General features: G+C 30.8%; 1 protein-coding gene across 5 annotated transcripts in view; it reads right to left on the minus strand.

The window, feature by feature from the left end:
- Positions 1–24675, minus strand: part of LOC112593041 (FH1/FH2 domain-containing protein 3) — a 43766-nt gene that overhangs the window by 18596 nt on the left and 495 nt on the right. For 3 of the 5 annotated variants that reach the window (XM_025337263.1, XM_025337262.1, XM_025337261.1), the window contains exons 3-5: positions 24061–24670; positions 22128–23999; positions 21971–22056 (exon numbers count right to left, since the gene is read on the minus strand). In XM_025337263.1, the coding sequence (XP_025193048.1) occupies positions 21971–22056; positions 22128–23999; positions 24061–24670 (2568 nt within the window). Of the gene's footprint in view, positions 1–15945; positions 16449–21970; positions 22057–22127; positions 24000–24060; positions 24671–24675 lie in introns of those variants that run through there. The other 2 variants (XM_025337266.1, XM_025337265.1) reach the window with 1 other exon arrangement.

Below are 24675 nucleotides of genomic sequence, written 5' to 3' on the forward strand. Positions count from 1 at the left end.
ACAGCCGTACAGCTGTATATATATATATGTATTATACATATTCCGTCTGCATAATATTATATTATAAATCAACCTAGGCAGATGGGCACCGTCGATAATGTTGGGAGGCGGCGATGGTGGAGACCGGCGAAAAGGTACGAGGAGGATTCTGTCGGACAAATGACGTGTATCGTAAACTATCCCGGACCCCTACGACATGCACATACACAACATATTGTATACATGTAAACGGGAGGGACGAAATCCGGGAAAGAAAACGTTATCGCGATAATATTATGTTAGTTGTACAGCTGCAGCACAATAGCGTTTCACGTATTTTGTTGATCGGTTGCAATATAATACCGGGCCCGTTCAAGTACCCCCACGTCGGTGTTTGAGTAACGTCAAAATGTCACATTCGAATTATTACACGCATACGTTTATGATATATCTAACCCATGTAATATGCATGTCGTGTAAGACGTCTATGATAATATAGGTGCCTCTATATTATATCATAGGAAGCGTTCCTAAACGTTTGCAAACCAATATTTTACGACAGCCATAACATAAATGCGTAAGATATAATAGAGCATAATATTAAACTGAACGAGTCAAAACCAAAATATTATATTAGATCGTCTTTAACGGGTGTCCTGCATCGGGCTTGTGGCAGCAAAAAATGTAACGAATTTTATTATTTTTTTTTTTAATCATTTATAAATTCTAGTTTACAAACTAAAATAGCTCAACAATTACAAAGACGAATATTATTATGCACATTATATATATATATATATTAGCATCAATAAAGTGATATATTTACTGTACATATTACAATACGTCGACGGCTCATATATATATATATATATATTATTCCCATTGCCTATAAAACTTCGTTTTAATGATACATTTATCCTGAAGGATCGAAATAAGAAATTTATGCTTCGTAAAATGTATTAACTATTTTTATCACATCGCAACAAATTAAAAATAATATGACCCATATTACACACACAAAAAAAAACAAACAATTCGTTTAATTTAATATAGAAACACATATAAATACGTCATATACTCAATATGCAAGGATATAGGTATTGTTATAAATTCGTAAATAGTAGTGTATAAGACACATCTGTATAAATATTTACGGTCATTCGAATAACATAATCCGACTCGTGGTAACCGATAGTTATACGCTACACTATAAATGTAAACATACAGTATTCCAACTTCAAACGAAAGTATTACAATTATTATTAGACAACACCAGGATTGATAAAAACACAAATACAAATAATTGACCACAACAAATTATACAGTACGTTAAAAACCCGTAAATATGTTTGCGTTGTTGCGTAAAAAAAAAAACGAGTAAGGCACAGATTCTCTGTATGCAGTTGACAATAATATTATAACTTAAGAGTTAAGACATAATTTACCTTTATTTAACATTTAAATTTAAAACAACCAAACATTTTCAACTGACATAAAAAGTTTGCTAATTAAATTCAAAACGTGTAGCCAAAAATAATGACGACTGTGTTTAATTTACTTTTCGCAATTTTATTGTAAAAATATACCTATGCCACGACAACTATTATATTGGCTCTTATTTAAACAAAACCAAACCAATGGTCATTCTCAAGTAATGTTCTTTGATATGATTCCAACAGTGCTAACTACAATAAAACACTAGACTCATCACCCCACGTTCATTATTATTTATGAAACGTGGCTCAACATTAATATACTGCAATTGCAAGCTGTGAAAAGAAATATTAAGCCAAACGAATGAGGTAACATTTCAAGCGGACATAGTATATTATGTTCTGCAGCAGACTTCAACCGAAGCAGATTAAAATCTGAAATCCTCGAGTATATCAATGCAAAAAAAAAAAAAAATGCTGATATTCTTTTATACGCGTCGGTCCGTCAAACAGATGTTTTTTCTTCGCGTGTGTATATTATAGGTATATGTCCGTAGTTAAACGATACGACTTACACACAATTATCGAACGTTAATGACAACTAAGTACCTAACTAACATAAAAAAAAAAAATAAAAATAGATATTGGGGAAAAAAATGTTAAGGTCACACAGCCAGAGCAACAAAATTGGTTTGAATTACAGGAAAACATTTTTTATATATATATACAAAGAAGAAAATAATAGATAATTATATTTCACGTTATAACTTATAAGTTATAATAACAAATTAAATTATTCGCAACGAATTAAACAATCATTTTTAGAATTGTTTCGAGAAATAAATATATTTGTATAATATCTATATTATGTCTTTCTAAAATTAAAAAAAAATCACTTAACCGATACTGATAATTATGAAAAATAAACAACATTGGCAATTTAAGCTCGTATCTCCTCCATGTAAAAATAAAATTCTTCGATAATAATCTGACTATTATTATATACCTATATAAATAAAATATTATACACACGAATTATTATTAACTACACCAAAATAAATGTAAAAAACAATTCCTTAAAAATATTAAAAAATAAGAGAAAAATTACATTAAAAGAATTAAAGTGGTTTTCAGATTTTATACATAGGTAATTAATGTTTACTTGCAATTAAATATTCCTATAAAATCAATTATTATAATCTATTTTTCAAATAATTAAATATATTATATTATAAAGTTTTAATTAAATTCATGTTAAATTATTGTAAAAAGTGAATGACTCGACTACGAGTCTTTCTTCGTGTCACTACACTTCGTTGTACATTATGTATAAATTGTAAATTTTTGATAATCTCCATTAATTTATAAAAAAAAAAAAAAAAAAAAATGTTTTAGTTTTAGTGTAAGTCTCATGACTTATGCTTTTATTTTTTAATGGCCAAAATAAAATATTATAGTATTTTAAGTGATTTTATTTTTCAGTGATTTGATTCAAAAAATTGAAATTTCAGATCCCCACAGTAACCACATGTACAACACAGTATACATAATATGGCATATGTCACATGTGTCTGTGCGCGGTGAATGTATTTATCGCTAGATTTTGTAATATAATATTTTTAATACTATGTAGAAATTAAATAGTTAACTTGGAAAACGAGTCACCCGTGAAAATTTAAATTTTTGTTTGTATAACGTAGGTACTCGATTATGGTCGTATATTATACATATTACATTAATATAACACTAAAGATATTTTTTTTCCTCTTTCGATAAACCTATAATAATTGCGAAACGATAGGATTAATAATATTATGTAAATACCTACTCGGACGGTGTGGGGGGAAGCTACACCAAACGGGTAGTTGAAAAGTCGAGTATAAACTCTGGGCAAACACAAGCGCACGTGTGTGTGTGTGTGTGTGTGTGTGTGTTAAGTGTGTGCGTGCGAGCGTTCGCATGTAAGAGCGTGCTATAGATGACCAGCTGGATTGTCGACTCGGAAAAAAAGAAGACGTATAAACCGGTTGTGCGCTACAATCGGGACTACACAACTTTTATCGTCGCGTTATTATTATTATTATTTCCTCTAAACCAAACCTCGCTATACCTATACCACCTACTTATACTATATTATATTATATTATTATAGTCTCCCAACTCGGAACAATAATGACGATTTCTCTCTTTCGGTCCCTCGGAAAAACAGGCGTATGTGCGAGGTGCCTACCGCCCATAAACCGACTGCTGCAGATGACCGCGCACCGGCCGGCCAGCTCGTTATTATTATTTTCAGTTATCGTTCGGTTTTTTCCGCTTCCTTTTACGCCACCGTCGGTTCGATAATACGAAAAAAAAATCAACGGCGACGACGCCGCCGCCGCCGCCCGTATAATATAGGACGCAGAAAACCGACGTTTTTTATTCATCATTATTGTATGTTTTTTTTTTCGCGTTCGACCGAGTATATGATATACATATTTGACATATATATATATATATATATATATATAGATTGTGTTAGACGATCTCGTGGTGCTGTTTAAGGCCGCCGTTGTTCGACGGAGGAGGAACTGGCAGCACAAGAGGTGTTTTTCGAACGAGTATTTTGTGTAGGGTTAAGCGGGGGAGAGGGAGAAGGCCGTAGACCTGCGGGAGACCAGTTTTAACCAGTGTAGAATATAATATAGAGTTGCGTTTTATACATCGACGAACGACTACTTACACGTAATAAAGTCTCTTAAACTTTCGATACGAGCATTTAAAACCAAAGACACACAGAACTTGAACGTAATTAAAACACTGCGGATGTATTAAATGCTTGACATATTCCTATTTGACGAAAAAAATTGCAATGACTTGTAAACTAGCATTACTGTTACTGTATTTGCAGTTTTATTACAAACTACAACAAATTATTAGTTGCTTAAAACCATTTAATTTTTGATCATTTACTTTTAACGATCGACCATAATATTATGTATTAATCAAATTCCACGATGATTTAGCCGTACGGATTACGTACGTATCGAGTGATAGGTAAACATTTGAACATTTAACGAGATTTCTTTGCGATTCATAATTTATATAGTCAAAAGAAATAATTTCAGCCATCTAAAATATCGTACAGTCGGATAACCAGTATAATAATATAGAACATGCTCAAAAACTCTTCAAAGGTTTCTCGCCGTAAGGCTTCGCCTTGCTTACTTTAATTTATATTTATCCCGAATAACACATTATGAATGCACCATAAAAATAACGTTCACGGTAAGTTTCCAATTACACCTATGTCCGTGAAACTATTTATGTGTGTATTATAATTTATATAAGTTACTTTCTAACGTTTATTCAAAAAAAAAAAAAAAACTTACATAGTTAATGCGGTACGTGCTGACGTCCTGTAAACGGATTACTTGTCAATTAATACCATTATAATATCACATTTAATACTTCATAATATTATTTAAAATAAATCGATATATTCTATAAGTATGGGTCACAATATAGTGGCATATTAAATATTTATGTCATCACATGCACGATGAGATATCGAACAAATACTATTTTTTCCGAGCCAACGATGTATTGGCGTATGTCGTAACAATATAATTTATTTTAAAGTTCTGAAACTCTTAATCAAACCGCTGAACAATCCAATAATATAAATTTATCGTTTGATACTCGATCAAAATAAAATAGTCTTTATTGCGTTTTTATTAATTCAAAAATAAATAAAAATATTTTTGTATTGTAATACTAGTAGAAATGTAATAAATTGAATTATATCAAAGTGTTTTGGCGTAAAAATGGGTCAACCTCATAGCTATGAGTAATATCAACTAAGACGCTCGCCTACACATGGTGTACGCTTACGTCTAAAAATAATCACATTAGATGCACCGGTAAATTAGTAATACCTCAATTTTTGTCACGCGTATATATTCATATACATGCTACTATAATGAAAAAACTTAATCGGCTGGAAAATTCTATCGGGAACAAATCATTATCAAGCCAAAGTTTTTATACGGTTTTAATTTCGTATTTATTTTCATTGAATTCTATTATCGTCCGTCCATTGTTTGATGGATGAAAATATATGAGTTCAACAATCGATCAAACCTATTCCACATTTGTAGTTTGTACCTATATAATATGTATTTGAAAATATGGCAAAGACAGAAACCTGTTTTTATTTGCTCACAAATGACCAAATGCGGACTCGACATAATCTTTCATTAACTGTTGTGATGCAAATTTATGTCTTATTACTCCAAAAGCTACCTGTATATTTTTATACCTGTTATAACGGATAATTTAAGTAAACTAATTTATTATTCAATTTAAATATCGTCCTATACTATAATAAATTTTTATTTATACTAGTTATTTGTTTGTTTTTTTTTTTTTTTTTAGATATTGTACATACAATTAAATGTAATAATAATTCAACTAAATTAAAATAACAGAATAAAAAATAATTGTGAAAAAATAACATTATAATATGATATTTAAAAAAATAAATTAGATTGAACGTACATTTAATACAACTGGTTTGAATTATCTGTTAAATATTACACAGAACGATTTTATTCAAATACCCTATAATAATCATTCATCAATAACAACTATGTAATACATTTAAACATCTAAATTAAATGAACGTTCATTTTAATAACGCGAATGTAATATACTTTTAATATCGCATTCATAATCGTGTGTTGAAATAAGGGTTTCCCCAAATAAATTACAAAGAGAAGTAGGTAAGAATAAATGATGAATTTAATTTTTTTTTCGCGTACGTAATATCAAAAAAGTTATTTTTATTCAAGTATGATAATTGATACCTAGTTGAACACTCAGTCTCAGAATGTTCCACACAAATGTATTTAAACTTAAGTATCAAAAGTTTTAAAACAAAAAAAAATATATATAGTTATATATTATATTTATATGACATACCTCAACATACGTAGTTCATTTTATTATACAACATAATTATTACACTAACAAAATACTATAAAACACAAAATTTAAGACGATGCCTATAAAAATGAATAAATAACCAAAACCTTTTCTGCTTTATAACATTATTAAATGTGTAAAGTAATATAGTACCCATGAAATAACACAATTTAAACCCCTAATAACGTTGAATATATAACTACATTTTATACTGCTATTAAGTGTATGCGTATAATTTCGACAAAAGTATGTTTTTGAATAATTCCAACATCGATGTTTGAAGAAAACTATAAAAAATAATAAGTCTCTCGCTTTAACCGGAAATATAAAGACATGTAGGCAGAAATACTTTTCGAATTTATTGATTAAAGCTACCTACTGATTTCATGATGATATACTATAATACAGTCAACATGTGAACATACACGAACAAAACAAAAAATACGAACATACAAATATGATATTTTAAACCTACGTATAACAATCAACAGAATTCTGTTATGCAATAATATACAGCACTAAATTAAGCAGACGAAACACATTCAAATGAAATAAGCTCATAGCACACATATATTATAAAAAAAAAATGTTTTATAATTTTAGATTTAAAAATAAAATATTATAGTATTTTAGTGTTTTACTTAGGTATTTAAAAAAAAACAAATTTCCAATCGTCTAATTAATACTTTAATTTTTAGGAAAAAATAAATTAACACTACATAATTTGTATTTATTTCTTATTTTACAAATTATATAATATACAATAGTTATTACAATATTGATCGAAAAAAAAACTAATGTGAGTTATCGGATCCGGTCAATTCGTCGTGAACAATTATCGTGGTCAGTCAGATTCATCCATAACCAATTCGTCATGAGATGAAATACATTTTTTTATTTATTTAAATACTTTAATAAGAAAATATTTTCGACTACGGTAACATAATGTTAAATATTTCATATATTTGGTTATTGATTATTGATAGACTTTAAACTACAAATATTTTAAAATCGTTTAAATTTTATACAAAATATAAATTAAGTTTCTTTTCGTTTTTTGTATCAATTTTAAATGAAATAAAATGTGGACATATGAATAGCTGTTTTTTATAAAATATTAATTTCGCGAATAATTGACTACATACTCAAATATCGTGTATCAACCAAACTAATATATGAGTACATGACCTGATAACTATTCCTCATTGCAAAATCGATTTAATTAACATTCTTCGGACCAAGTTTGAACGATATTAAAATTGATGTAAAACATCTTGCCTGACGTTTATAAAATACCTATAACGTGTTTTGTATTTCATATGATCTTGAAAAGTAAATCAAACGTAAAATACAACGCGAATTCCACATATTTTATAACTATAGATTATATTATAAAACACATACTTTATAGCTTTCAGATAATATATGACATAAAAAAAAAATTAATAATCATCGTCTTATACGAGACGTATTAATAAATCGTCTCATTAGTAATTTCTGCACGATTGAATACGATACATAAATGTCACCGTATTTTATCACAGCACATCGCTTAATCATCGACTGCAAATCTGCAGTAACAGCTATGACAATAACAATAATATCATCAACGATGTCAAACGCGACAGATTTTAAATCGAAAATAGTTATTAAATAATATGTATATATTATACTATTGATACAATTACAACACGATGCAGACCGAGATGAATTTTTAATTTTTTTTTTTCGCTTAAAACGTAGTTAACGTACGCCGACACGTCTGGCGGGGTCATTAAATAAATGTTTTGCCGGTCACGGTAAAATCGGCAACAGCCAATAAAATATTCCGGGATCGTATTTTATGATAATCCATTTACATTTTTGTCTTTTCGTTCGCCACCGTCTCACAATGCCGGTGAGGAGCGATGTCGTGACAATTGGGAGAGGGGCCAGGGAACACGAAACGAATACTGTGAACGAGCTCGTTGCTCATCCCCATACTTCCTGCAGAACGAAATACGAATCACTAGAAATATATTCGTAATCCGTTCACGGTAAAATATATACTGTAGTACCTACCATTGTGCTTGTAAAATCGTGTGTACATGCATTTATTATGTGTAGCGACATAATATATTATGCAGGGGTGGCCAACGAGCGAAGAGATCTTCCGCACAACGTTGCGGGAGGAGCAAGATTTGTACAAAAAATAAAACGAAAAAAATATATTTGTCGTGACGACTAGTAGGTACAATGGCCGCGTCGTTTATGGCGAACCAGGCAATGTCTTAAGAAATACGAGGAATTATGTTTAAAAAAAAAATCGTTTTGACCAAAACGATCATAAAAATATGTATACCTACGACAGTATTTTCTTAAAATCAATAAGAATTATGACCCCCCTCTCACTTGTATACCTAATAAATTATCTAGTCCGATATAAAAGTATCACCCTGTATTCGTTTATCGTTGTCGATCGTTGTTCACAACCGGGGAGGATTGAGTTTCGTATTTCCACGACAACCGCGATAGCGTGCAACGACACAGATCGTCGGCTTTGTAACAAAAAAAAAAAAATCATGATAAAACGCTACTGTTTTCGAATAAGACTACCCGTGTAACAGGAGCTTCTAATATAACGCCCCGATATCAATTTATCTTGTTTTGGGTTGGTGTAAAAATATTTTTTATTCGTAATAAGATCAAAACACAGTGTTAACGTGTGATGTCGTGATCGTGCGATCAACCATATCATGGCCACGCTAGGGTTTTAATAATTATTATAAGCGATCATTTGCAAATACCTTTTGGATAAACGCGAAAACGTTTCGCGACTGCTGTGGTGTGGGCGAACACACGTGTAACCAGAAGCCTTTTGTTGGAGGTTCTATCTACCCACCGCCCCTCGCCGAAACGGCATACCGAACGAGAAAAAAATAAAGTTATTTTTTTACTCGCGTACGTGTACCGCGGTGTACGTTCGTTCTAATTTTTCGTTTGTAATCAAAAACACGGTCACGATGAATGACGCTTTAATTCCCTACTATCACGGCGGATCGTGTTTGCAGACCGCAAGTTGGCCACCCCTGGTACAAGCCGCATGCGATGTACAATAAGACGTGTACACTCGCACGCGTGTGTGCTTGCACCACGTACGCACATCTACGGAAACGGCGGCTGGGAGTGTAGCGGCGACGTCCTAGTGTGGTAGAAAAATATTATAATATTATATTATACGTTGTTACGATTATTATTTTAATAATAATAATAATAAGAAGAACAACAACAACAACAACGACGACGACGACGACAACAGCGGAAATCGGTACGTCGGTTGTTACGAGTGAAACGACACTGACGACTTGTGATGGCGAACGCGCAGCAAGTCGTGAACCGAGAGGAAACGCGCTTTATTCCACCATTATGTAAATCGCCGACAACAATGACGGCGATGAGCGGTCCGAGATCTACGCGCAGGTGTCGACAACGGTCTAGTTGTGTCGGTTAGGTTAGATAATATTGTAATGTATTTAATAATGCGTGTATAGTATTGTTGTGCTTTAGTCAATACACGTATTCATTTCTGTTCGAGCACGGCGTATATGGGTGGGTACAATGCAGCAGAACCGTACGCTTGTGCACTGTACGTATAGATGCAACGACTTCCCACAATATCTGTGTGCGCGTTTGAATTTTGGACATGTTTTTTTCAATTTTTTGGTGTTACCTATTCCATTACAGGAATTTAAAACGCGTTTATTCTAGACAAAATAAAAAAAAAAAAAAGTAAGAGAAAAAAAAAACACTAAAAAAAAAAAATACTCCCATCCTAATTGAAGATTACGTTTTAATAATAATAATAATAATAATAATAATAATAATAATGGTAGTAATAACGATACGGTTATACGTCGTACGTACAAACATAATATGTAATAATAATATCTGCCTACCTCCTGTACGGCTATACGTAAAATACAGAGATAGGTACGGGAAAGTCATAACCTTGTGAACGGGTTTGTCCTAATCTATCAAACATTGTGGTACCTACGTGCAATAAACATTTTAATCATTCGATTATCCCGCGCGCGCGCGCGCGTGTGTGTAAAAAACATAAATACAAATTTTATTAACACTCGTAGAAAAGTAGATATAAATTAGTCGAGTCCGAAATTTCTGTTGAATACGTCATAAAATATACACATTTATTAAATTTATGTGCTGCAAAATAAACGAGAGCAACAGATTTATCGAACAAGATTTCTAACAATTAACCTTTGTATATTCTATCCAACGTAGGTATTACATATTATTTACAATTAAATAGTAAAATCGACTATCGAGTGTCTCCGTGCAGCTGGCAGGTATCTACAACTCAAAATAAATATGCATTTTTCACAAATCTCTTTCGTATTACACGTGTGTATAGGTACATAAAGAAATTTCTAAGTTAATGGTTTTATACACATTTTGTATATCAATATAATATATTATTTTACAAATACGAGTTTTCTGTGATTCGGTTAATAGTGAGCAAGAAATTAAGTGTTAGAAATTTACACGTTTCTTAAGTAATAAATATTTTATTTAAATTTTGAAAGTATAATAATTAATGATTCATTATTAAATGAAAATGTCCACACCGTGCATGATAAGCAACCGATATTGTTGTTATTATTATTTGTTATTACTTATTACCTCCAAGGTGTGTCACGGTTTCGCAAAGAAATAATTATTAATATTAATTTAAAATAATTAGGTCAACTGTAATTAAATAATTAAAAAATAAGAGTAATATATTATTCTTAACTTACAACCCACGCCATACCTACATTTTAAATTTAGTTAAACAATGTTATAGTCATACATTTGGATTGGAGATTAAAATATAATTTAGTCTTTGTAATACAATAATACATTAATATGTAATTTATATAATTTGTATATTTTTTTTTTTTTGTTTTTGTACAAATTTAAAAAATATATTAAAACAAGACAATAAGACAAATAAAACAAATAAGACAATAAGACAAATAAGAGTGTTTTTCATCGTTGTCAGAGATAAGTATTTAATTGTATACCAAGTATAAACATATAAACATGCTTACATCATTCAGACTTTGAAAACCAAGCTATACGCCTATACGTGTCACATTATGTTCGTTATAAATTGTAATATGCGTAGAATATAACTGGACTAACATCGCATTATTATTATGCATTTTACGCGTTAACTAATAAACTTGATAAACAGACAAACTAGACAAAAACAACTGATTTTGTAAACATATTGATGCGATTTATATGCGATTTAAAAGACATATTAACGTATAACACATGACGATGACACTTTTTCCTAAAAATACTAGAACAAAAAATAGATTAATTTTGTAAGGAAAAACGGCTGGTGATTAGAAGATAATACAAATTTAAAATACGAAATAAGCAAACACTTATTCCTACATAATTATGCAATATTTTTTATAGAAATGCAATAGACATTTTTTCCTCTACATCAATTTTTCACTAAATACGTGTAGTGAAAAATTCCTTGAGCCATGCTTCGGTAATATAAATTTTTATGCGAAAATGACAATATTATAGACTCCGCATAGACGCCAGTCGATTAATTTTTATTATTGAATGTTATTGCAGAAAATATTTAACCTCGATAATTTTAACCAATAACCGTTAAATCTCACACAACGACACGACGGTTCGATCCGAGCAAATTAATTATTGAAAATAATATAACAATAAAATGAAGTATAATGTTAAAAATATGTATCGCGTTAGACGTGAGTTTTTCTTTTAAAATCAGAAAAAACAACGGCCAGCGAGCTATAGGTATATAATAATAAATTATTATAATCGAACGCGATTAGTTACACCTCGATGAAAACATAATACTATAATTAACATATCCGACGCGACTTTTGATCACAGCTTATCGGATTTATATTTTACTAATGGAAATTAAAAAGAAAACACGTGTGACAGATTCGTTATTTATTATTGTTCATATCCACGCAGTTAGTTTTTATAACAAATTTTGCTTTCACAGAATCGTATAATTCGTACATATTATATTACTATTATTTGTTTTTTTTTCTGGCAATTACACAAACCAAAAAATTTTCATAAACCACATAATTTCGTGTGATTTAGCAATATTGTTTGAAAGCCAAAATTTTCTAGGGTATACTATGTATATATAGGTTAAAACTCGATAAATTTAGAATAATGGTATTGTAAGTTTTCAAACAAACTATTGGAACGTATCTACGACTTAACTTTCACCCTTTTACTATGTGTACGGCAAAACAAAACACGTAATTTGTAAAGAAAAAACTTAAAAATTGTCATAACATATGAGTATAATAATACATTTACTCAATTCAATGTACGAACTACGAATATTAAATATGTACATAAAATATAATTTAAAATGTATTTTTTACTAAAATAGGATTTACACATAATATTAAATGTTAATTTCTGATAATCTCAACTTACACTTCTGTGATTTCTTCAAGCTTATAATTACCTACATCCAATTACCGATTATATAAGAGATAAAACAATCCAATTTAAAAGAAAAAGTTAAATAAATATATATTTAAATGCAATGTTATTTAATGATGTAGGGACTACCACAAATTCTCATGCAATTAGAATAAAAGAAACGTATGTTTTATCTATTATTCTTTCTTTTCTCGATTAAATATTTTATTTAATAAAATTATAATAGTAAGTAATAATATATTTTAATATCGATATTTTAATTATTGTTGTTTTTTTTCTTTTTTTAACACACAATAATCAAAAAAATTTTATAATATCCTTTTAGGTTAAATAATATAATTTACATTTTAAATTCTATGTTTTTATACAATCTTAGATATCGTCATTTAAAATTTAAGGAAGTTGTATTTAAATATTATATTAAGTTTATTTATATTTATTGTTTCATTAAAATTATATTAAAACTTATGATAATTTAAAAGCAATGTAATACTAAAGATACCTATAGCAATTATATTAAAATAATCTCTTAAATTATGAGTATATACATTTAAAACCTATTGTTTAACAATTCTTAATAATATAAATAAACGATAACAATCGTTTCGTTAAAATAAGATTTATAATTTAGATTAAAAAAAAAAACCATGTTAAAATAAAGAAAGTACCTATACCTAATAAAAAAACGGATGTGCATTATGAAAATAATAATATCAAAATAAATATCTAACAGAAATAAAATATAAAGAAAACATAAGATTATAAAAAAATGTGATAATAATTAAAGTCTACCTAGTAGATACCTATTTCAACATTGTATTATAATCATCTACAATCAACATAAAAAAAAAGTATTAGATAATAATTTCGGATTATGGTCAGTTTTGTCGAAAATATCGTTTCTATAAATACTGCCGGAAACAAATAGATTTATAAATTATAGTCAACGATAGGTGTGGCCATGAAAGTAAATTGCAATAAAAATTGATAAATCTACATTTTTATTCGTATAATGGTCGTAGTCATTTGATTACATATATCAGAAACTAATTGACAATTCTACACACACGCGCGCGCGCGCAGTAAAAAAAAGTAAAAATGATGGTACATTTGGTCCTCTATGTTTTTAGTGTTAAAAAATGCATATAACATGAGTGGTACCTATATAATAAACGTCATATTTAATGGTATTAAGAAAGTGGTTTTTATTTTTACTTTTTTTTGGTGTGAACACTGTGAACACCATAAGTCGATCTATTCGGACGCGACAATATTTAGGCGCCTATCTTATATGCGTTTTATATTTTATAGATACCGGTCGTCATCGAACAACCGAATAAGCCTAAATAATATTATTGTATAACAGCAATAATAATAATAATAATAATAATAGCATTGCATTGTTTTCGTGCGGCCGTCGAGGAAAGTGAGTCCGGGTCATTTATCCGCACGACTTTGTCGATCTGCGTGCATTAATATAAACTCATGCGAAAAAATTGCCGTGATTTGTATAGTATTTGCACGCTGAAAGGTTTTAAAAAATAATAAAAAACAAAAAAAAAAAACAACAACAACAACAACCAAAATAATGTATAACATGGCCTGTAGTCTATCGGGACATTATATAAAATTCGTTCGATTTCGTTTCGAAAATATATAATGCACATGTCCTCTCTCTCCCTATCTGAGCATACCATAATAATGTGCGCGTTTATAATGCCTATGGTTGATATATAATCGGACCAGATTTGGGTTCGTTCGGATCAATGAAACACAGCGGGCCTATCGAATGGTACACAAATGCGCTCGAACCGCGTTACATAATATAAGTATAGCACACCGCGAATTTGAGAGCACCCGTTTTCAAGGTCAGCCACTGGCATCCATTATTATTATACACACGGTGTAGCTATATATATATATATATATATATGTATATAATATCTTTACAGAGGTACGTATAACGTAATAATAATAATAATGATAATAATATATTATATTGTACTACGCGTTCGAGAAATATTATTATTCGGCGACACTTCGTTCGCCGGACCAGGACTTTATCGAATACCGCCACCGGGTTCAACGTATCCCCGCCGCCATCACAGGGTTTCGTCATCGCGTCGCTGCGGTCCTAAACAAACACTGATTTTTTTTTCTCTCCCCGATTCGTATTCAGCTCGCGTTTCGCCCAAGAGCCATCTTTACACGAATTAAACTGAATATATTTAATATATTCATAACTCACGGACATAATATAATACTCATGTACTGCAAACATGTGCAACTACTATTTGTATACTGGTACGGTACGATTTAGATGAATCACTATCCACCCGTTGGATGAAAAAAAATGCACATTTCTCAAAATCGCGTTCCTAAAATCGAACAGGTAGTTGATAAGAACCACAAATATAGTAATAAACGTCAAAACACTATTTCTACCTTTTGCGGCAGGAAGACGAAATTAATGTACGCGATTCATTTAATCACTAGGTATACTTACTTATATAGTTACTATGTAGTTACAAAAACTGTTAAGGATACACAATATTATAATCTCCCATAAATTCGATTATGATATTTGATATCACATGGTTCCTTTTACCCATATAAATATAATATAATACATTGAACAGGACTGCTGACGTCGTGCTATTCCTACCTCCCGCCGTCCATCAATTTGTTATGGGATGGAAACCATCATTGAAAAGCCATGTGCAATTTAGAAGTTATACAGAGTCTAGATTGAATAACGAGAAAGGTTCATTTTTTGTAGATACTACGATAAATGTCCCAAACTCTTGTAAAACCGTTGTTTTTAGGGATGCAACCGCCGTCTCTTTGCGCCACGACATTCTAGCTGACTCGGATCCTCCATCGAGTACGATATGGATATACTATTGAGTCTGCGAACGTGTTTTTAAAAACAATAGCTAATCGTGTTCTATACACAAAGCGCGTTCGCACAGATCCGCTGACAGCTAGGTCGTCGCGCGGGTACCTATACGTCTGTGCATGGTACGCCTGCGGGATGCTACAACGACTAAGGACTTACTCGGTGCGGAGCCCGGAGGACCCGGTACACTCCGGCGATCTGGTTGATCAGGGGTAACGTGAGGCTGAACGAATGGACCGGCGGTGACCTTTGCGGCTCCGGCACGTTGGCCGAGTACTCGAACGGGTCGGTGTCGTCCACGTACTGTACGCGACACGCGAGCGACATCATGGCGGGGCGTAAAATCGGCGTCTGAACCGCGAAACGACGGGTAGGTACGATAATACGGCCGACGATGAGATCTCTGTTGCGGGCTACACCCGCGCGGCGACGCGAATTCCCGCGACGGTTTTCGGACAGTCGCGAGCAGACATTATTTTCGTACACTCCGGTGCGAAAAACCGCGTATCCGCAAAATTCCACGTCGAGACGGTAATGTTATTTTTTTGCCGATCGATACGGATGTTCCGCGATCTATGTGTCGCTATGATTTATTGCCGATCGTATGAGTACGGACAGCCGGGGCGTCGGTACAGCGCGCACGTCGAGATCGGTCGGACGAGACGGACACGGACTGACTGACTGTTTGGCGTTCGCGGAGGACGCCGCCACCGCCACCGCCGCCGCCGCCGCCGCCACCGCCACCTCCGCCGCCGCGCGGACGGGCGGAAGATCGTGTATACAGTAATAATAGTAGTAGTAGTAGTAGTAGTAGTAGTAGTAGTCGTCGTTTACCCCACCCCATTACCGCGTTGATCAGCTGATAATAACGACCCTATCGCGATATCGACGACAATAAAAGAATTGTATTATTTACCGCGTGTTATACCATTATAATACGTACCTAATACGACGAGTCATACCCTCGAGGGTCGTCCCTCCGCGAGATTACTGCGCGCGTGCTAGCGACCGCTGACGCGATCTTCGTCAAACCCTTCGTCCGGCATTGACTTCACCCTCGAGTTTCTTCCAGTTTTTATAATAACGTTTTTGTTTTATCTCGTGACTTAACAAAAAATTTATCGTACGACGTAGTGTCGTGTCACTAATAAAAAAATAAATAATAATAATAACCGTTGCGATTTGTAAATAAAATGTGTTCGTATCGATTTACCGTGTAGAACTTTGCCAAGTGCGCGATAAAAAAAGATATTAAAGTACAGAGGTTAACTTTTCTAAAATATTACACCAACATTTAAGTGTAATGATACATCACAAGTACCTATACGTATAGCCGTATAGGTATATACACGTAGAATACGATTAAATTAAATTAAATAATAACAAACATTTTCAAAAAGTGCTCATTTAATTTGATAATACCGCAGCAGCGTACGTAATACTGTGTGTCGAATGACCAAAACTGCGACAGTAATAATCATAGCGTTAGACAGAGATTTCGGTTTTTCAGTTGAAGACGACTGTGGAGACAAAGACGTACGCTATCATTATTTCTAGTAACTCATTTAGTCATTTGTAGTAATCTACTGCAGTGTGCCGCGGCGTTCGTTGTTGCAGTTATTACTGTTTGTCTGGATGTAATAATAATATTGCACGCAGTGTTCGCAACGCGTCATCTGGTTGACGAGACGAATTTTTACCGAATTCGTGGTAGGTACCCATACGAACACGCATAACGTTATGGCGTTATGCCTAATTTGCGATGTGCCGGTAAGGTAAGATCGACGGACGACGATACGATACCTACCTGGATAGGTAACCTATCTACCTACCCACATTCGCTCACATCGTCGACCACGCCACGCAACTGCAGTTTACCGCAGCGCGTTGTCGGGTAAACCGTACGGGGAAAAAAAAAAAAAAACAATATTATTGTACGCGCATAATAATATATTATGTATATAAGTCATGCATAATACAGATATCTCAAACCTACACGGCGACGATAGCGTATAGATCTCGAAAACGAATTAAGTGAAAGTATTACATACGCGCGCGCGTCACGGCTAGGAAATTCTCAACTGTGTCTCGAATGCGAGTGGCGTAAACATACCACAGAATACCGATTGCATTTAAATTATTATTAACGTCAGACGGTTATTTTATTTTGTTTTCGAGACAATTACACCCAAGGATTTTAATGTCAAGGCAATTACTTTTTTTCCCCGTAATGCCACACGCGTTATACTAAAATTATATACAATATATATTACGCCCGCTCGTATTTATAATAATATATATTTTTGTTACGTGCGACGTGATAGAATATCGGACAGGCTATATATACTATATACTATATATATATATATATATTATATAGGTGATACTAAAATATAATAAAAGGCCGGTAGAAATATACAAACTGGTAAAAATACTTTTTCGCGTTGTCGATAATGTACTTTTGAACGAAACAATAATTTATTTATTTGTTACTTTGCGTCATGGGCACGGGGACGCGCGGTGACAATTTTTTAAATAAAAGCCATCTGCCTAATTTACTGAAAAAAAAAATTCTTTTTTTAAAACCATTATAGATAATACCACTTAATTTTTCCCATACTGTGCGGCAAGGACAAAAATGTACAATAATTTTAAACAAACCGTGTAAATATATTATACCGTCATAGAACTGACGAGTGCATCGTCGCCTATGTTTTACGTGTTAAAGTTACTTGGTTACACAAAGACTTAAATTTTTAAAAACAATAATAAAATTTTATTTTATAATTTAATTATTGTACAATAATATGTTGAATTTTGTGTAGATTTCGTGAGTATTCTGCGTATTAATTGTAGGGAAACACAGTTTTAAGAAAACTTCATAAACAAAAATTCAATAATAAGATGTATAAACACAAAACGAGTTTAAAATTATAAATAAAATAAACTAAAACATTAAAAATTAAAACTGAATTTTAGTAGTTTTAAGATTTTGTTTGAATTATCGACTATAAAGAGACTATTTAATTTTTTTAATTCGTTACTAATACTTAACAACCCATTTATCGAAATTAAAAAGTTGTACGTAAATTGAATATTTCAAATCAAAATAATAAGTATGATTTGTAAAACAAAAATCCTAAGAATAGATCCTGACTATTGGGAAATGTGATCATTGAAACTATAATACATAAATAATAATCGTTTTAATTTGATTGACTTAAAGTAAAACGTAAGTAATTGGCGTGTTGTTGATAAAAATATTTTTTTTTAAATTCAATAATCATTGATAAGATATACCATATACATAATATTACCTTATATTATCCGCGCAATCATTTTCAAATGGTTTTTCATTTAATATATTACGGTAATATAATAATATATTGTGTTATATAATATTTAAAATTAATGTATAAAGCAACAGCTGCAGGTGTAAACGATTAATAACAATTATAATGCACTGATATCACTGATAAAAATGACGTACGCCAAACTAAATCAAGATCAATGATACAAAGCATATATATATATATATATATATATATATCGTTTTTAAACGTTCACTTTCAGTGTTCCGATAACAATACTTTTAATAAAAATTAGTTTATACGGATTGATTTTTTATGCGTGCTCGCCCTTTTTTGTAAATAAATTATCTATTATTATGGTCAGTGGTTCCTGAGTTTATATCACACTCTAAGCGACAGCCGTCTGTACTGTTTACGTTGAATCGTATTTTCTCCCACTAAACTATGCGGTGTTGTGTTTAATAGAATATAGAATATTAACTTATAGGTAACGTGTTACAAATATTTTATTGCTTATGCATTATGTATGAAATTAAATTAATAATTTGCAAAACAGTTGTAATAAAATATTTGTGCAGGATATCAACATAATTAATTTTACAATGCATATTAAATATTATTTAGATAAACTAAGAATTCCTATTTAATTATTTCCCAAAGTATTAATTATATAATATTACTCAGAAAGTTATATTTTAATTTTTTTAAATTACTGTTCGAGTATTTTAAAAAATTGTTATGATAAAAATCATTTAATTAGATTAAGTTAAATCATAAGTATACCTAATTATTAGAAAATATTTAATTGACTCAGTAAAAAAGAGTTAATTATTCTTTTACCACTTGGATCTTACTCATATTGAACTTTTTATTTTTTTTTAAAATAATAACCAATCGTTTTGTAAAAAATCTATCCTACTTTAATACTTCTTACTTTAAACTACAGTCGCATTCTCTAGAGCTTAAACAATATAGCATGTTAGTGTCAACTAAATTATTAAATCAAGGAATATTTATTGTTTATTTTTATTTAAAACCCATATTATAATTATTTTAACTAACTACATTATTTTTTTCAAATTATCTAGAAAAAATATGTCAAAACGGTGAATGAATAATTTAAATAGTTAAGTTATTAAGTTAATTAGAAAATTAATTAAATAATAAAATTTAAATGTTTTTATTTTTAAATTAATGCGTTTGTACATTTATTAGGTACAAGCTTAAAACTTCAGTAAACAGCGATTTCTACTTCGCAACAATAAATATTTTTAATACAAGCTACGAATAAAATATAAAAACTATTATTATAGGACGATCACCTAATGTTGCAAGTTGTAACTTACAAGTTAAAATAATATATAGCCACTAGACAGCTTTAAATTATTATATTAAATCTGCAAAATTTAATAAATTATATCACAATTGAAAAGTGACCCTGACGAAACTCGGCATTGACTAAATTACTAATCATAATTCACATTGTAAGTACTTACAGAAGTTAAAATAAAATACTTTGGATTAAAATTTTACTAGAAATATTATTTTTATGTAAGTTGTAATAATTAATCAAATGTAAGTATCGTTAGATTCAAATTTTAGATAATACATGAAACTATGAATGTTGCCAAAATAAATAATATCATTGAAAAAATTAATTAATTTCATAATAATTTAAACACCGAACAATAACTGTTTTATAATAAATCAAAAAATTATAATTAAAATACATCTAAAATGAAAAAAAAAATTTATTGCGAATAGCATTTTAGTTAAGGTTTAATATTTAAATTAAAAAATGTATAATATCTTAGATAAAAAAAAAAAAAAAAATATTTTTAGTATTTCAAATAAACAAATAGAATATTAGAATAATTTTATTGAAATTAAAATTTATGATAATTTTAATCGATCATTGTTTAAGAATTTTACAAAATAAAGCAATAATTATTTGAGAAAAATAATTAATTTAAAATATCAAAATTTACTAGTTTTGAATACAGTCAATATAAATTGTATAAAATTAATCAGTCTTCCAGTTTAAAATTTAAAATTTAAAACTAAAAATATTATCATAAATATATTTTTTTTTTAGATATTTTAGTACTTTAAAGTTTAAATGTTATAAAGTTTTAAATTTCATACTCAAAACTAAATAATAACAAAATAATTTAACCTTAGTATTAAATATAGTTAAACATGTGTCAAATATATTACTTACAAAATAAAATAATTATTTAATTTAAACGCATTTACTAATTTCAATCAAGAAATTTAGTGTGCTATCAGAAAAAATAATTTTTAACAACTGAAAGTATTATAGCAAAAAAACTTCTAAAACCGTTCTTATTCTTCCCATTTTAAGGTTATTTTAAACTATGACATAACACTGTAGGTACCATTTATATGGTTTATTGTTTATGTATTATAATTTATATGAAGTAAAATAATTAAATAATAGTTTATTTTCTTAGCTTTTATTTTGTCTTGTTATTTTTTTTTTTATACGTACGTATCACATATTTAATCGAGTTGTTCTAAAATAAACAACAATAATTTGACTAAAATCAATCGGGAAAAGAAATGATTATATAGTGTAAACTAAATTGGATATAATTAGAATTTTTATCCTAAAAAAATTTACTGGTTTTATTAAATTAACAATAAAATAATTCTTAGTCATTTTCATAATTTAAATTAATATAATGCCTCACCTTACTAATAATTATTTGAAAACTTATTAATAATCTAATAACTATGCTTCTCACCAAACCTATTCCATATTTACTCTAAATTATATACGTATCACGTATGTATAATTGTGTAGACATTCTGATGTGAATAATTAATGAGTACAAAAAATATGCACTTACCGTTGTAAGTTTCTTTTGTATAGTCGAAATTTGAGCTGTGCTATCGTGAATTTGAACTTGATCAGGTCTGATTTCCACACAATCGTCTAAAACATGGTTGACAAAGTATAATTTTTTGCACGTGTTTATGACTGTACAAAAAGTGAAACAATATTACCTGAATCAGTATCTGGTGGTGTTGTTGGTGCTGCAGGTGGAGGTTCTTCGTTTCCTAGTAGTTCATCAATATTTCGACAACCTCCAATAAATAACATTAACTGATCCAACTCATCTTGTAAATTTGGTTCTTTTTTAATTTTATTGATAGGTATTTCTACAGTTTCGTTAACAACATTCTCAATTTTCTTTATTCGAAGAGAAGTTCTCTTGGTTCTGACAAAATCATCACTTTGATTTTTTTCTCCCCACCAGTCAGGACTACTATCAGCTAATTCTTCTACTCGTTTTGTACTTGAATTAACTGCATCACCGCTACTTGTTTGTTTAGGCTCATTGCTTTGAGATTCTGATTCTTCACTTGCTAACCAAGATGGGCTATCAAATGAATCCATTTTTCTGACACAAGTTATATTTTTTATAGGACCATCATTTGCAGTACTTTTATGCTGATCGAGTGGTTCAGGAACGTCACGTGACCAATCAGTCGAAATACTTGTGCTTCTTTCATCTGTATTTTTTTTATCTACTTTCCACCAATCAATCGAATCTGTTTCCTTCGTCGACGTAGAGTGGTAGTTATCACTCCTATCAATATTTGAATTGTCATTTAAATTAGGTAAATCTGTTTCTAACTGAGATTCAATGCCATTTTCCAACCACCACTGATTTTCACGTGGACTAATATTTACATCATTTTCGGAATTAAATGGAAATAACTCATTGAAATTTTCTTCAATACTTTGGTTTTTAATTGAAGTATCACTTAATGAATTTACTTGTTTAGCCTCATCTCCAGATAGCCACCATGGACTATCAAATGAATCCATTTTTCTGACTCCATATGGTACCATTATTTCTGGACTTTTCGTTTGAGAATGGTCACATTTTTGAATTTCTACTACATTTGAGCTTAATTTTGATTCATCACTTGTACATGCATTTTTTTCTTCTGTTAACCACCATGGCGTATCAAATGAATCCATTTTTCTCACACTATACGCTTGATTTTTAGTTGATAGAGAATGACTGGTACGTGTATCTGTATTTGAAACACTATCGATGTATAATATAGGATCTTGAGTTTCAATATTGTTTAAATATTGACCATTAATATTTGATTCCGTTCTTATAGTATTGTACGTAGGACTTACGCTTGATTGATTATTACTCTTAATAGAATCGTCATTTGAAATACTATTAGCACATGATTTTGGTTTTTCATTTATTAAATCTTCTTGGGCTGATTCTTGTAACCATAGATTTCTATCAGATGAATCCATTTTTCTGATTCCATATGAATGACCTTTACTTGATGTAGAATTACTTTTAGTCGATTCTGAATAGGAAATACTTTCCGTACCCGACAGTGGACCGTCATTATTATCAGCTTGTACAGCTTCTTGTAACCACCGATTTCTGTCTGAAGAATCCATTTTTCTTAAATTATACGAAGGGATTTTTGTCAACTTATTGTTCATATTTAAATCAAAATCTGCAGTATTTTTACATACATTTAGTTCTTCATTATTATTTTCCGAATCTTGTAACCACCAAGGTTGATCGGAAGAATCCATTTTTCTCAACGGATATTGAAGTTTAGGTGTATCAGATATAACTGCAACACCAGAAATCGGTGCAATACTTCTAATTGTAACTAATTTAGGTTCTTCAGTTTTTCGACCCGTTGGTGGTTTTTCTTCCGCGGTACTGGAAAGTGACGAAGACCGACTAATGCTAGATTCTTCTCGATTTTTTTCCGAAGTCCTGTTTCTAGTCCAGTTTGGTTGAGGTAATTTTGATGTCTCTGCACCATTTGAACGACTTTTACTGTGACTAGATGAGTCAGAAAGATATGAATCTTGTTCTAGACCTTAAAAAAATTAATACTATTATGTTTTTGTTTTTGAAAAAAAAAATAAAAAATAATATACCTGAATTATCACTAGTCGATCCAGAATCTTTAGATTTCGAATAATTATAGCCTGATCTACCACCAACATACCTAGGTATAGGAATTGAAGATACTACTTTTAAACTAGGCATATTGCGAAGAAATCTTTCATCAGTTTGTAAGCTAACATCCACTCCTCTTTCATATTTCCGTGGTACCATTAACATAGTAAATTCTTGTTGTCCAGCATGCTTACTTCTAAGAAATGTGCTATGAGCAGGAGGTGTTGGTGACGTACTTCGAGTGACTACTGATACCATAATATCCACTGGAGTATCTGCAGCTTCTATAGCTGGTACATTGCATACTCCAAAAACTGTTACAGATTGTTCCTTAATCGGACTTCGAACAATCGGTGCACCGAAACGACTTGCGCTTCCCGTTCTCAGAGTAGGTTTATTACCGAAACCTGATGCCGCCACTCTCATCCTTTTATCAGCTAGTACAGCTTTGTCTCTCGCCATGGAAGAAAATTTGTCTTTTAATGCAGTCACGGAGGTAGCATCGTTGTATGTACGCGTTGGCAAAGCTGAATTTCCAGTTAAAGCTCTGTATGAACTTCCACTTAAGAAACGGTTTGAACTTGTTCCCTTTA

The sequence above is a fragment of the Melanaphis sacchari genome, unplaced genomic scaffold, assembly GCF_002803265.2.
Source record: "Melanaphis sacchari strain LSU unplaced genomic scaffold, SCAv2.0 Contig19_pilon_pilon, whole genome shotgun sequence".
Lineage (NCBI taxonomy): Eukaryota > Metazoa > Arthropoda > Insecta > Hemiptera > Aphididae > Melanaphis > Melanaphis sacchari.